The sequence below is a fragment of the Betta splendens genome, chromosome 4 (assembly GCF_900634795.4).
Source record: "Betta splendens chromosome 4, fBetSpl5.4, whole genome shotgun sequence".
In the NCBI taxonomy this organism is placed as follows: Eukaryota; Metazoa; Chordata; class Actinopteri; order Anabantiformes; family Osphronemidae; genus Betta; species Betta splendens.
In genome coordinates, this window is record NC_040884.2 from 16405847 (window position 1) to 16420478 (window position 14632).

The following is a 14632-nucleotide window of genomic DNA, read 5'->3' on the forward strand; positions in this document are numbered from 1 at the left end:
CATATTTAAAAATAAAGGCATCACTTCAATTAACACAGTGAGCGTCTGTATATGTCACCGCACAAAACTACAGATAATACACAGATATTTATGTAAATGCAGTCTTATTACTGTGATGTGTGTGTAATCCCTATTATAATCTTCATTCAAAAGCGTTAATCAAAACTCGCAATTAAAGAAGCACGAGTTTAGCAAACAGCTTTGTTCAAAAAACCATCCAAGACGTCTAAAGGAGGAAAATCCACAGACAAACAAACAAACAAACAAACATAAGCACACTTGAAGCATCCCATGCATCCACAAGGCCCTGACCCATATTCTTTAATCCACTTCCAAGGGGGACACCATAAGCTACAGTACAGCTATCATGTTCACTCGCTCTTGTTTTAACCAGGACTGTGTGTGTGTGTGTGTGTGTGTGTGTGTGTGTGTGTGTGTGTGTGTGTGTGTGTGTGTGTGTGTGTGTGTGTGTGTGTGTGTGAACCAGAAATACCTTGAGCATCACATCATGCTGTCAACAAGAAGAACACTTGTATTTCAACATTTCATTGCATCATCTGTGCTTTGAAAAAAAAAAGCTCTGTGGCAGAAAATAAGCCTATTCATATGTGATGTTATTATTGTATGTGCGTGTGATATTAAATAGGTCTTGGTAATAAATCTGATGGCTGCTACTGCTTAATTTTAGCCAGGGGATCTGGTCGCGTTGGATGTTCCCGTTTCATCACTACGCATTGTTTGTTGCGTGAAGCGGCTGCTTTGGGTCACGTACCTGACCGCACCCGGGACAGTCGTTGCCGTTCTCGCAGGTTCTGCGTCGTGACTGGATGCCCCCGCCGCAGGGCACGGTGCAGCGTTCCCACGCCGACCAGGCCGACCAGTACACGTGAGGCGGGCACGGCAGGTGCTCGTTACAGTACCTGGAGGAGAAGGAGCAGGAGGCGCCGTCCTTTATTTAATCACCCACTTTTAGACAAATCAGCTGTTTCACACGCACAGCATGTACAGTAAGAGCTAAAAATGTAATGCATGAAAAAAAAACAATGAGGACAGTTACACAAGTAGCCAATTAAATAATAAAGCTTTTGTTCATACAGCATTTAAAGTTTTAGCAGCTGCAGCTGAACAACAGAACACGGACATTCATTCCAACTATTGCTTCCAGTCACCTGAGCAATGGACATTATTCTAATACTCCGTTTTGGATTTTCATGGGAGAAATATCAGCCTCTGCTAACGCTGCTCAACGCTCCACTATGTTATTAAAGTTGTGGGCCTGAAACCCATAATAATAAGCTTACAGATGCTAAAAAAGCTCCCTCAGCTGAGGGGAGCTGTGGAGTTAGGCGATAATTATCCGCGGGTTTGTCACCATGAACAGTACTTTTCACTCTGGACGTAGTCATTTGATCCATTGTTTATTGAAAAAAGCGACCGGTGCAGCTTTAAGTAATTACTAGACAGTGTGTTCGCTTCAAATGAGGCCGTTTGGAAGCTCCAACAACGGAGAACCGCTCGCGCTGGCGACCACGGGGGGACACTTGTGTGCAGCCAGCGTGAGAGCGGAACAGCTGCCTCATCCGAAACAGCGGCGCGGCCGCGCGTGGAGGTCACCGGCACCGGCGCCGCACGTCTAGAGCCGCGGCACCGGCGCCAAGCAGGCTACGAGGAGCTCCTTCCACGCGACGGGGAACCCTGCGACATCGCGTCAACTGGACTTGGAACGCGCTCCTACAAGCCTCACACATCTGCCAGATGTGGACGCGGAGAGCGGAGAACACGGCCGAACATCTGAATCCGTCGACCACGGGAGGCAGATGAGGAGTAATTGCGAGAGCGTGGCGCGATGGCCAAAGTTGCCATATGCACTTTGCATAATTCATAGATGCAGCCTATTAAAAATGCCACAAAGACGCATTCATCATGTGTAATTACATCGTTTTAGCAGACAGGATTAATGCCACGTCTAAAATGCTCCGTCTTCATTACACTATAACGACATCTGATTGCCAGCCTATTAGAGCCATATCATTTATTTTATAACTTTTACACACACTATAAAGTGCCTTTTATTGCTGTTTCGTTGTGTTTTGGCACACGCACGTCTTTTACAGTAAGTCATCGTCATCTCGCTAAAATAGCTTCAAGTTTATGCCCCGACTCCGGAGGCTCGGGCTGGATCTTTCCATTGTACTATTCCCAGATACTCAGTCATTGTTCGTGGAGAATCAAAAGCTACATTCTGTACAGCCTGGTTGTAAAAAGCCTCAGAGCAGTGTGTTCTTTTTCCCCTTTTAATAATCTGCAGGGTTGACACAGTGGGGAGGAGGAGCGTGGCGAGAAGTGAGGAAGAGTATGGCCATGCACACGCCTGAGACCATAAGAAAGACGCACACGCACGCATGTGTGCACACACGCTGTCCCCCTTCTTGCCCAGCAACACAATAAAAGGCCGCCGCGATCAATACAAAGCAGATTTAGAGCTTCGAATTCATCATCATCCACACTTTAATCTTTCCAGACAAGTCTGCGGCTTCAATCCATCCGAACTTATCTTATCTCCAGCAAACACACAGCTGATCGGACTAAAACACTGCTAATGACTTGCTATAGGCTGAGTAAGCAGTGTGGATGGTGTAGCTGAGGGAAATACCAACAGACGGATCATAAATGCAGGCATTAACCAGCCAGATTTAAGCCTGCAGGTTTGGGTTTTGGAACATTTGCTTTATCGTTAAAAGCTTTGTCTGTCGCAGCCAATCAGGGCCAAACTTATGGGAAGCCGATTGGCTAAAAGACAAGCTGACAAGTAGTTTAGTTCTTGTAAACACGCATCTATGTACACACGAGCTAACGCTATACTGTTTGCATGCACCGTTAGACATAAGGCTGCTTCAATAAACTGAACTAAACACTGTTTTCATCCCATCCCACAGCTTTGATGGACGCTTTGACTGGTTACATGGCTTCCACATTTACTGAGAAGGAGTCACAACGTTTTAATTGGTTGCACGAGGCCCGAGACACGTCTGAGTCTGCTCATGTTGAGCACACGTCACTTTCTAGCTTCTCCGTCTGATCTTCTCCTCCCTCTGGCTCAGTCTTGATCAGTGTTCCCTCTTATTTTTCATGTGTCTGAGCGAACACACAAACCCCGAGTGGTCCCTCCGACCACTGTGAGCGACATCAGACGTGTGCACTGTGGTCACGCCAGCATCGCATCCAGCCAAGTTGCATGATTTATCAAAGTCAAATGACAGCATTTACATTTCTGTTACTGAATACTTATAATTATAATTAACTGATTTATCTTGCTCATGACCTGTGTAGTATGTTAACGCTATTGTGAGTATAATATACAGTAATATATACTATATATAGATTGTGAGTTGATATTTTCTGTGGTAGTAGTCTATGAAGTACTACGTAAGTAGAACTCTGTGATGTACTAATTTGAGGAGCTCATTTTATTCAAAGCTTTTAAAGTTTTAGTACAGATGCCAACTGGGTTTTTTTTTTACATTCCATAAGTGAATATTTCCAAATATACACAGTAAATTCCATTTCATAAATTCTCAGTTTACTGAATGTTTCCTTATGACATTAGCTCTAATACCGTTTCCCGGGTCTTACTGATAGAGCATAATGCCTCCGTTAACACATCCATTTTCTATCTGTCTGCCTCACTGTTCATTTGTTTGACTCCTTTTTTTCTGTCCTTGCTGTTTCTCACACAGACAAAACACTCCTCCTCACTCGCAAGGTTACTTTGCCAGCCCTCACAGTTGGCCCCTGACCGGCCCAAGGTGTTTTAAATAGCTGAACTGAGCAAGTATCGAGAGCCGGAAGGAAAGATGAAACAAAGCAGATTAAAGCTGGGAGAGGGAGCGAGTGGGGGCGGCAACACCCGCTCCTGGCCTCCTGTGGTCTGCAGTGCCAGCCAGCATTTTCCTCGGTGCAGTACGTGAGGAAGTAGGCTGTGCTGGTCACTTTGTATATTTCCTCTGAGCTCCTGGTGGAGCAGTCCTTGAGTAAAGCACTGCTCCACCAGGACCATCAGTGAGTGAGTAAGAACAGAGAAAGGCAGGCGGGTGGAGAAGGGAGAGAGGAAATGAAAAAGTGCAGACGAGTGAGGGGGGAAAAAAAACATCTAATATAAGGTTCATCCTTGAAGGCTGTATCCAATTACTTGTCCTTTGCGATGCTGTTTCCGTTGCCATGGTAACAATTGGTAACAATTTATTTCTCTCCTATTTTTCTCTGTGCTCTGTGAACTGTATTTATTTGCACTTTTCCTGCCTTCACTTCTGGTTAATGGAGGTGTTTGGATAAAAAAGCACAAGACACCGTGGACACAGGAGAAGAATGCGCCGGTGCTTTAGGTAACATCGTTATACAGTAAAGGTCCGGCTGATAATGACCCCGGGGTATATGAGACTATGCATCCCATCGCAGCTTGCCTCAGTGTGTTTTGATCTGGAAAAATACCAAACTGAAACACTGAACGAAACTTTCAAATAACCAGGCTCGGTTCAACTTCGAGAAGATCTATCATCTATACGGACTCTTTTTTTTTTACCTGAGCTGCTTTGTGTGTGTCATTGTGCTGCTTCACATTCTTTCTCCTTGAAAACATCTTTTTTAGCCTACAAGGTTGCTTAGAAACCACACAAACATCTTTAAAAAGGCGATTATTCTACGCCAGTCTCCAAAGCTTCAAAACCTAGACATGGTCTGTGTGTGGAAGCCAGATAATTAGCCAAGCGCAGGCCTATCCCACTCATTGGCTTAATTGGCTGTCATGAAGTTGGAAAGAAGTGAGGAAGGAGAGAACACAAAAAGTCACCCTGAAAGTCGTACTTGCAACCTGCAACTGCAGGTTTCAAACGGAGCAAACTTTCCCGTGTCTGGAATACAGCTGTGCATCCGCAGCGAGTTTCTGCTCCAACCGGGGCACTAATATGTGGATGAAGGCGTGTGGGCGTGCGTAACTATACCTCTCCTCTCGGTTCTGGCCCACACACACTCGTCCTCCGTGGCGAGGGGTCGGGTTGCTGCAGGAGCGCTGACGGACCTGGAAGCCGATGCCGCAGCTGGTGCTGCACGGAGACCAAGCGGTCCAGGGGGTCCAGGCTCCGTTTCTATGGCGATGCAACATCAGTCAGAGTTACTTTAGCCACTTGTAATGAGGAAGGCAGCCCAAACCCAGAGCAACAAAAACAGAACCGGGCTCTGACACCGTGATAGATGGCGCTTGTTCTATCTTCTTTTCTATGCTCCTTGCTTCCTCTCATGAACTCACAAAGCTTTTCTTGTTGTGAAGAGTTTGCTCATTTGCCGCGTTGGCAGCATTCAGATGCACAGCAGCAGCAGCAGCAGCGCGCCAGATTTAGCTCTGAGTGTTAAAATCAACAACTTTTCAGCTGAGAGAGTAGAAACAACAATATCTAATCAACACTTAGCCGCAGATAACTGATGCTAAATATGCAACCCAGACAAATTTACTACGTGTGACTTTTTAACGAGTGTGTGTTTGGATGCTGAGAATTGATTAACTAATCTTTGCTTTGCTGTATGTTTCTGCATTGGGATGGACATGTACATTTACAGGCTTTGCTTAAAGAGAAGTAATGGCAGATGCATCACCTTGAGCAGTTGGCGACCTCCACGCTGATGCCGTGACACCTTTGGCCGCCGCACTGGGGAGCAGGGCTATCGCAGGCCCGCGTGCGACACAGGCATGACCCCGCGCTGCCTCCGTCGTTATGGCTACACATGGACCAGCCTGACCAGGCACCGAAGCCTCCATCGACTGTCACATTACGGATCTGTTGGAAACAAAAAGGGCCAAATATAAAGCATATGAGGCTAATGGCTTTTCTCAGAATCCACTCATTGCATTACACCGGTGCTCTCAGGAATGTGTTGCTCTGGGAGATGCAGCCCACGGCAACGGCGGATGCAAACCGAAATCAATTTCCCTCAAATAGATGCAAGAATAACCGCATTACGTCCCAAATTGTGCAGTTATGGGCACAGAAATATGCTGTAAACATGTGGAGGATATACAAAAAAAATGTCTGGCGGACATGATGAGATTGAGGAAAGCGAATGAAGGCTATGATCAGACACACAAGACAAAAAGCACGGCGAAGGGAAACAAGCTGCAGAAATAGATCTGTGAAGCAAAATAGAATGAAACAGGAAGCCTTCGATGTTACAGGTACAGTATGGCTTTTGAGTTCTGACAGAGGTCATGGGCACGTGAGCATAAGAACACGTGAATTTGAGGGTTATGTACAAAACACTTTCCAGTTGTTTTTTTTTATTATAAGAAAAATACTTTTTTTTACAGAACAAACATTCAACAGGTTTCTCTTAATGCTGTGTTTTTATACTGCACAGAGAATAAAACCACTTTTACAACAGCCGGGCCCCTTAAAAAATATTTATTGACTTGAAATTGTAATTGTACCTGATTAAACAGACTCAAACACAAAGATGCATGTTTTTCTATAGACAGCAGACTGCGGTGCTGTTGGTGCTATTGTTAATCGGTCGGCCAAGCGTTTACCCTGCACAGCCCGCCCCGTAAAACCCTTAACCGGCCTCCAGTTTCACACTTCCACTCTGCAGGAACGGAAACACAGCCAGCCGTTCGGCAGCTGTTAATGGATTCATTGGGAGCGAAGCCGCAACAGTTATTTTTCAGGTGCTGGCGTTGAATCGTTGCGAGCGGATAATTTCCTGGTCTGGCTTCGGAACGTGTTCCTCCCACAGCATACGAAGTCATTACAGCCAGAAGTTAATTCATCCGCGCTCTGAAAGGATTGGACCTAGTTCGACCAAGGTTAAGCGAGCGAATACATAAGCGGCAGCCGTGTGGGCGCTGGTACTGTATGTGACCATCTGAAATTACATCGGTTATTATCTTTGACTGAAGCTATAATTTCACGTTACTGTCCTTTTTGCTGAGAGTTGGCTGAGAAGATCGACACTATTGTTCATTTAAATAAAGCTGGACTCAAGGCACAGATCATTATTTTTACAGCTTATTATTTAGAAAGAAAAATCGAGTGAGGAGTCTATTGTTTGACACCTTTTAAACACACATGTTAATTAGTTGCTGCTGCTCCATTGCTAGGTAGAGAGAAATGAACTGCAAGTCTGATTAATCAGACAACAAAAATGATTACAGACTTTAAGAAACAGCGTGGCACCGACTTAGCATATTTACCAGACGCCTTCCAGTTTTTCCATGATTGCAACTATCTCATACGTTTGAATTCATATGTGGACACAGTGTGTGCCAGGGCTCCGGTGACAGATGCCACTGGGTGCTCGGCAGACTGACAGCCAGGTCTCACGCGAGGCCACTTTCCGCTGTGACTGCCTCCGAAGCGATGAGTAACAATGGGCAGAGCCCTGCTGAAACCGACACCCCCCTAATATTTCTCCCAGATCTGGCGCATGTTGAAGCGAATGGAAGCGCTGTTTATCTAATGGACGCGCACTCAGACGTGAGCGATTGAAGCGAGGCTCGCGGTCGTTCCCCGGGAACTCGGAGGCACGTCGTCCGGTCCCAAGACGCCGCTTCTCTGGCAAAAGAGATGTGCGTTCCTCAGCTTGGTTCAAAGCGGTGTTGATCGTAAGTTGTGGGTTTATGGAGAGAATACAGAGCAGTCGGCGGCTTTCGGAGGAGACGGGGCACAGATTAATGTGAGTATTAAATTCACGCAGAGGGGCGAGTGACTGCGGAGGCCTGGTGGAGATAATTACTGCAGCTCTAAAGCACAACAACATCAACAAACAGGGAGAAATCAGGTGAAGTCCACCGAGGGACCAGCGGCGAGACTCACGGGGCATTTTGTGATGCTCTGCTCCCATTGGCTCATTCGGACGCTTTCCTCCAAAGTGGTGCACTTCTTCAGCAGCAGGTCCCAGCCACAGTACGGGTCCCGGGCCCCGACGCACGCTCTGGTGGGGAAACGAAGTTGGCTTTTAATGAGCTTTTATTGACCCGCCTCGTCTGAACACAGATGGCTTCACGCCGCGCGTTAAATCAAACATCAGGTTGAAGAGGGAGATTATGAAGAAGGCGGCGTGCGAGACGCGCGGTACAGTACGGAGGCAGATGTGAGGAGACAGATGGAAAGGAAGAGCAGGATACCTGTTCAACGTGGTTCATTTATGCATGTAGAGAAGAGAAGACGAGAATTGTAGTGCAACACGTTCGCATCCTCAAATTACACCCTAACACAAGGAGCCGACTGATTTCCCAGGTAATCTTCAGGCTGGCCCCAGGATTACAGGTCTGCATTCACACCCACACACACACACACGCACACACACGCACAACCACACGCACAACCACGCACGCACAACCACACACAGCACGCACACAAACACACATAGCTTATCAAGTCAACAAATATTCCCTGTGACGATACTGTAGAAGAGATAGACGTATCTGCTTCAGGTGCTTTATCAAGTGCAATAAATAGCCTGATGTCCCTCTTTTCGTGGCCCGCAGTGACAACACAATGACATATCGCGGCGCCGCAGGCATCGGCACAATCTGACACGGCGGCAAAACGCAGCCAAAGACCACGGGGCGACGCGGGTTTCATTAAAGCCGACCGCGTGCGACGCGGCATCGTCTGCGGAACACGCGCCCACACAAGACGCTGACGTAGCGCCTGCTCCCGACGGCGAGCAGCGGCGAGCTCATGCCCGACGCCTGACAGCGTGAGCCACGCCGCCGCACAAAGGTTCTAACGTTTCACGCAGGTGAACCTCAAAGACGTGTCAGTGATGAAGGTGATGAGGCACCGCCTTTGTTCCTCTGCTCTGTCTTTGTGCGTCTGAATCGGTGACATCACAGCGCCGCAGCTGTAACGCGACGCCTCGGCTCAGTGGCGGATTCCAATAACAGCTCATTGTGCGGGAAATAAGGAATGCAGGTGTGAGTCCTTCTCTGCATGCGATGATGGATGGGATCCCAACCTCGCGGTGAGTCTTCACACCCCGGGCCCCTGTCTCGGGTTTTTCTTTGCCAATATTTATTCCTTGACGGATCGTCTTCAAGACGGACAGAAACTCGATATATCTGATAAACACGCACGCTCGCACCCATTTCTCAGATCTTCTCAGAGTCGGGCGGCATGTGGCTTGATGGGCAACCGCGAGAAAGGCGGGCGGACGGACGGACGGACGGAGAGCGGCCGTGGGAACCTCTGGTGGCTCAGACAAAAGCTGATTTACTGGATTTGAAATCTCAGCATCCCCCGACCCACGCGCGGGCCTGGGCCTCTCCGATAAACCGCATCCGGCTTCGACGCGCTGCTGTTTGCTCATCTGCTTCCGACACGTCCCGCCGAGATTAATGGTGTTTGTGCGCGCGCGTGGACTCACTCTCGGCTCTTGTGGAAGTTGCATCTCTTGAGCGGGATCTTGATGACCTGGTCTCTCACGCCCACGTACAGCTCGCTGCGGCTGTGCAGGATCAGCAGGCTCCGGATCGGCTGCCGCTTCCTGGGTGGAAACAGCTCGATCTCCTCCAATAGGCAGCTGCCCGTGGACTGATTGAGGGGGGAGAGCACTTTCCTGATAGTACCGTAATCTGGAGGACAGAAACAGGAAGCGAGGGTTTAGTCATGGAGGAACAAAGCGGCTTTATCTGCAAGAGAAAAGGTTGAAGGACTGAAAAGAAGAGGCTGGAATAATTTAACGAGGAGGAAAAAAAAAAACGACAACACACACAGATTCTGGATGAGCGAAAACAGCAACCGAGCTGATGTGAACTTAATATAACCCACACAATAAACAACGAGGCTCACCAATAACACTGTCAATATGAGTGGTGGAGCCTGGCAGGCGACACTTATACTATTAACATGCAGTGCTGTAAATGCTGCCACGTAATTGGCAAAGCCCTTGTACAATTTCAGGCCGCGTCTCTTTACGGGCATATTTCAGGGAAAGACGCGACCTTGCCTTCGTGCGGGAGACGAGTGGACATCGGTGACCTTTATGTTATGTCAGTTACGCCCGGCGAGAACGAGTTGGGGCCACATTTTCTTTGGGGAGCGCTAAAACAAACATCGTCTATTATACATGTAATACCCTGGATGGAGGAAAAGTAATTAGGTGCACAGCCATGCCAGGAGGGTGAATTGCTAATCGGTTTAATGTAGGGAATGTAAAAGTTAACTACTGCCCCGAGCAGCGCTGGGCAGTAAGTACTTCAAGTTGACTGGTCCTGGATGTTCCAGCTCGGTGCCGGGACTCGGAGTGTGGAGAGTTGAATAAATCGGGCTGCTTAACATGCAGGTGAGCGCAGCGGCTAGTAGACCTGTGTTTCAACCCGCCAGGTGATTTACTGTGTGGCGTTCGCATGTCCCATCCATGATTTTACCTCAGCTACTCCAGCTTGATCCCACGGGGATGCAGCCAGGTTGAATGGAGGCTCTAAACTGCCTCTGCGTGTGATAGATCGGTGACCTTTGAGTTTCTCAAGAGCTGCGCTGAACGTGGCTAACGCATAATATTAAACATATTATAGCACATTACTTATTATGAGAGGACAATGTACATAAACCTTTGAATTAGCTCATTAGGTCTCAAGTTATACAGTAGAACTGTGCAAACTGTAACTTTTATAAATAGGATGTAATAATCCTCCTCGTGCAAACAATGGGAGGAATTTATGAGAGAGATGCCCACAATGAAGGAAGTGAACTGGAACAGGTTTGGTGTTTGTGTCTCTGCGCTTGTACCACATGTGAAATATCCTAAAATAACACTGACGCTACAACGGGAAGATCGTGTTGACATTTCCCAGTGGGCCTCTGGTACATTAGCGCAGTGAAGTGGGTCACTGTGTTCAAGTCCTGTTCAGTATAATGCATCGCGTGTGTTACATCATAATGGAGAGCGGCCACTGGTGTGAATCTGGCATCCCGTTTCCAGCGCGTTGCCAAGTCTCGCATCACACGCTGTCGCAGCAGCGCGATCACATGGTTTTGTGATAGGGAGGCAGTTCAGACGGGGAAGACGTGCACGGGCTAAATCAGAGCTGTCTGTGTGTGTTATAAACTACCCAGCTGTCTCCCTTCCACCCGATTGTTGGCCCATCTCTTTGAGGAGGACTGCATGGGTGTGATGTGTGTGTTCTGCCAGTGCATATGGCAGACATATGGAGGTAAAGACTGACTAAAGCCGTGTCAGAAGACGCGGCTTTGATGTCTTCTCTGAACTGCAGCGCTATTGATTTTATTATTTTTCTTGGAGGCCTGTTTTCATGCGCAAAGTGCAACTCAAGAGGCTTAAAACCACTAAAACCTTCAGTCTTTGTGTGAAACAATCAATTTTCATGGCTGTGAAGGCAACAATCATTGCTCATGTTAGTGAAAGAATCCTCCTTTGGCGTGTGCTGGAATACGCTTAACGAACACAAACAACTCAGCAATTTTATTTCTGCAAGAATGTGGATGTGTGTTTTTTTTAAATTTCTTATTTCAAATTCTAAAAAGCGTGCACCTCAGCTTTTTCCAACAAACCCATAGCGCTGACACAACAAAAACACGAATCGAGAAAATGGTGAAATAATTTAGTTTTAATAGGATCCAAGAGATTAAAAAAGATAGAAATTATGTAATAAACGTGCAAGACATGCAAAATAGAAAATGTTGTAATATGTTCAGTTTGCACAAATAGAAAATAGAAACAAATAGTTTTCAAGGAACCTACCAGTAGTCAAGTATATGATGTGGAACAACATATCCTTCCCTTGCACCACATCCACTGCCACATGAGTGAAGCGCACGTTGTCCTCCATGAAGTAGGGCACAGGAACCACGGGTTGCACCACCTCGTGCATTAGCAGGAATTTCTGCGCGTCCTGAAGGTTCCTTTCAGTCAGGTTCACGTAGGAGCCAGAGTCGATGGTGCCGCACTGTGAAGGTGGAGGAGAAAAGGTTTGACTGGGCACATTAATAAAAGCCGTGCTCTTAGCGATGGCAGGCTTTGGTGCTGCACAGCATAAGCTCTGGATTTAGTGTCTTGAAATACTGCAGATGGAAAAATGACTAACTGAACAAGGCTTTAAAGTCCGCTGCTGACTCGTTGTGGAGGTTTGGCCTCCTCAATCCTAAGTCTGACAATTCACCAAAACGATTCGTACCAGGGAGATCGAGGAGATGGTGTAAGAATGACTTGCACCCTGGAAAACGCGGCAGTTGCAATAGGCATCCCGCATAAACGTGTGGAGTTCACTGTCGCAGATCAATTTGGATTATTCAGCTTTGCTGACGGCAAATTCTTCCTCCGGATCCCCGAAGTGTGGGACATAAAAAGACGTAAGTTATTAAAGGAAGTCCAATAAAGCGAGCTGCCTCCACAAGAGACAAAAGAAGAAAATATTAAGGATTCTAAATGATAAATTATATCTTTGTACTGCTGAATTTTTAAAAAAACAACAGTGTTCAGTTCCTGTCCACTGAAAACCAAGCCTCTTAAAAATTTGCTGATTTTCATTCCCTTAAAAAAAACTACAATAAAACTATTTAATGTTTGATTTACTTGTTGAACCAAACGGGTCATTACCAAGGGAAGCGAATAAACTGAAAGACATATTGCCACAACGCTGACGATATAATGAGTATATTTTTTATGGAGCGTGTTTTTCAGGTGAGGCTTTAACTCAGTTAAGCGGCAGAGCTGGATGATTAAAGCTGCTGTAACCATCCAGTGCAGGAGCCCGAGGCTGGGGTCAGGGCTGCGGATTGAGGCCCTCTCCGCCGAGAGCCGGATTCCGCAAGGACAGAGCGGAGGAAACACAAACAGGCTCGACCAGTAGCCGGCAATTACACCAACCCAAATGGCTGGTACTGTTTTCGTTTCGGGATGTAGCCTCTCAGATGAACCGCGCAAATTTGCCTCGGGCAACATCCGCAGCCCGCTGAAAACCGGACCTTGGGTGGCGATTAGTTCCTGCCGACTAGCTACAGAATAGAAACTTCACACAGATCAATCCCTGGCCTTCTCTAGGCTGAAGGATGAAAATCATGGAGGGCCTCCATAAGATGTGCAACGGATCAGTGACCCCGTCCCAGCGGGAGATTAAGCCCCGAAGGACGGGGAAATAAAAAACACTCAAATGTGGCTCCTGCATACAGTAAAACTGTGCAGGGTGTGTGCGGCGCGGGCCACATAATAACACATGTCTCAGGTTTGGTCCGTCCCGCCTCCCATGCATGTCTATGAATTCCTTAGAGTCTCGGCTGCATGATTGCATGCGCGTCTGCCTCAGACAAAGGTGAGAGTGTGTGACTTTAGAGAGAGAGAGATGGATGTTGTGATTTCCATGGTACAGTCAAGGTGAGGGACATCATTAGGCTGAGGGCCCATCCAACACTCAGCTGTTGTGTTCATCACAAGCGTGCTTCTCTCTGCCAGGATGTTTGTGCAAAACGGGCTTTTGTTTACAACGTGTCCTACAGTACGCCACGTAAAACAGGACCAGAACCTAATATCCCAAAATCACCGCAAATGACACATAACGAGAACTTAAAATTGTCTTGTTTGTGTCTCTCTCAGCTACAGCTGTTCGCACGCACACGTTACGAGTGCGACACGCGGAAACCTACACAACACGCAGACACTATTATATCCTAATGACTCACAGCCTGAATAAACCCAGCAGGATCATTTTGTGTAGATCAAATAAATGGGGGGATTTTTTTCTGCAGACAGACGGGGAATTAAGCTCTCAATCAATGACCAGCGTTTGTGCCGAGTGATGAGTTCACAGTCATAATTATTCCTATTTGGCAGCAATCTATAACCTTGATTTTTGTAGGCATATTTGTGTGCATATTCCAAGATGCGCATTATACTTGGTCAGTGGATGCTGCTCAACTCTAGCTGTGATATACTGTAAGTCTGTACATGTACATGTAGGCTTGTGTGCACAAAGGCCTAAAAAAATAGCTGCTGAGAGAACAGGCAAGCCATAAATCCTCCGCTCGTAAATCTAATCCCCCAACATTGACAAATGCTTGATGAAGATGTCACCGAAACCTAGATAAAGTGTGCATCGGTCCAGCGGCTATTGTGCCGAGACTTAGGTGGAAAGATGAGGATGAAGAGGAAGACGTGATCCCTGTTTATCCTTGAAGAACACTGCTCCCTCCTCCATAATCAACCCACGGTGCGACCACACTAATTTTAGTTAAAGCCGGAGTGAAGTCATCTGCTGGCACCGGATGCGGTGTGGATGTGCAAATGCACTTCCATGGTGCCTGTGTCACCGCTAGTGCTGCTGCTCATCCACATCTGCCCATATGCATGAATACGTGTCTGCTGGCTTGACGGATCCACGATAGAGGGATTGTGATGGTGAACGTATGGGAGTGAGTGTGTTTCACCCACGGATGCCTGTGTAGATTAGCCCCTTCGCTATCTCCTAAGCTGGCCTCAAGTAAGAGCCACTTCTGGTGCTAATAAAACATTCCCCCTGTGTCATCATTATTCAGTGGAGCCTAAAACACTGATAAAGCACCCTGGTGATTCTCAGTTTGCCCCTTTGCGCTGTAAGACTCGCAACGTAAAACGGCACTTGTGCAAAACA

General features: G+C 47.1%; 1 protein-coding gene across 3 annotated transcripts in view; it reads right to left on the reverse strand.

Moving 5' to 3' along the window:
- sema5a (sema domain, seven thrombospondin repeats (type 1 and type 1-like), transmembrane domain (TM) and short cytoplasmic domain, (semaphorin) 5A) overlaps positions 1 to 14632 on the reverse strand; it is an 88115-nt gene that overhangs the window by 27267 nt on the left and 46216 nt on the right. For all 3 annotated transcript variants that reach the window (XR_003785544.3, XR_003785543.3, XM_029146607.3), the window contains exons 10-15: positions 11752 to 11956; positions 9415 to 9622; positions 7860 to 7977; positions 5647 to 5828; positions 4998 to 5141; positions 773 to 920 (exon numbers count right to left, since the gene is read on the reverse strand). Coding sequence is in view for 1 of the 3 variants with exons in the window: in XM_029146607.3 (XP_029002440.1) it covers positions 773 to 920; positions 4998 to 5141; positions 5647 to 5828; positions 7860 to 7977; positions 9415 to 9622; positions 11752 to 11956 (1005 nt within the window). In the remaining 2 variants the exon portion in view is untranslated. The remainder of the gene's footprint in view (positions 1 to 772; positions 921 to 4997; positions 5142 to 5646; positions 5829 to 7859; positions 7978 to 9414; positions 9623 to 11751; positions 11957 to 14632) is intronic.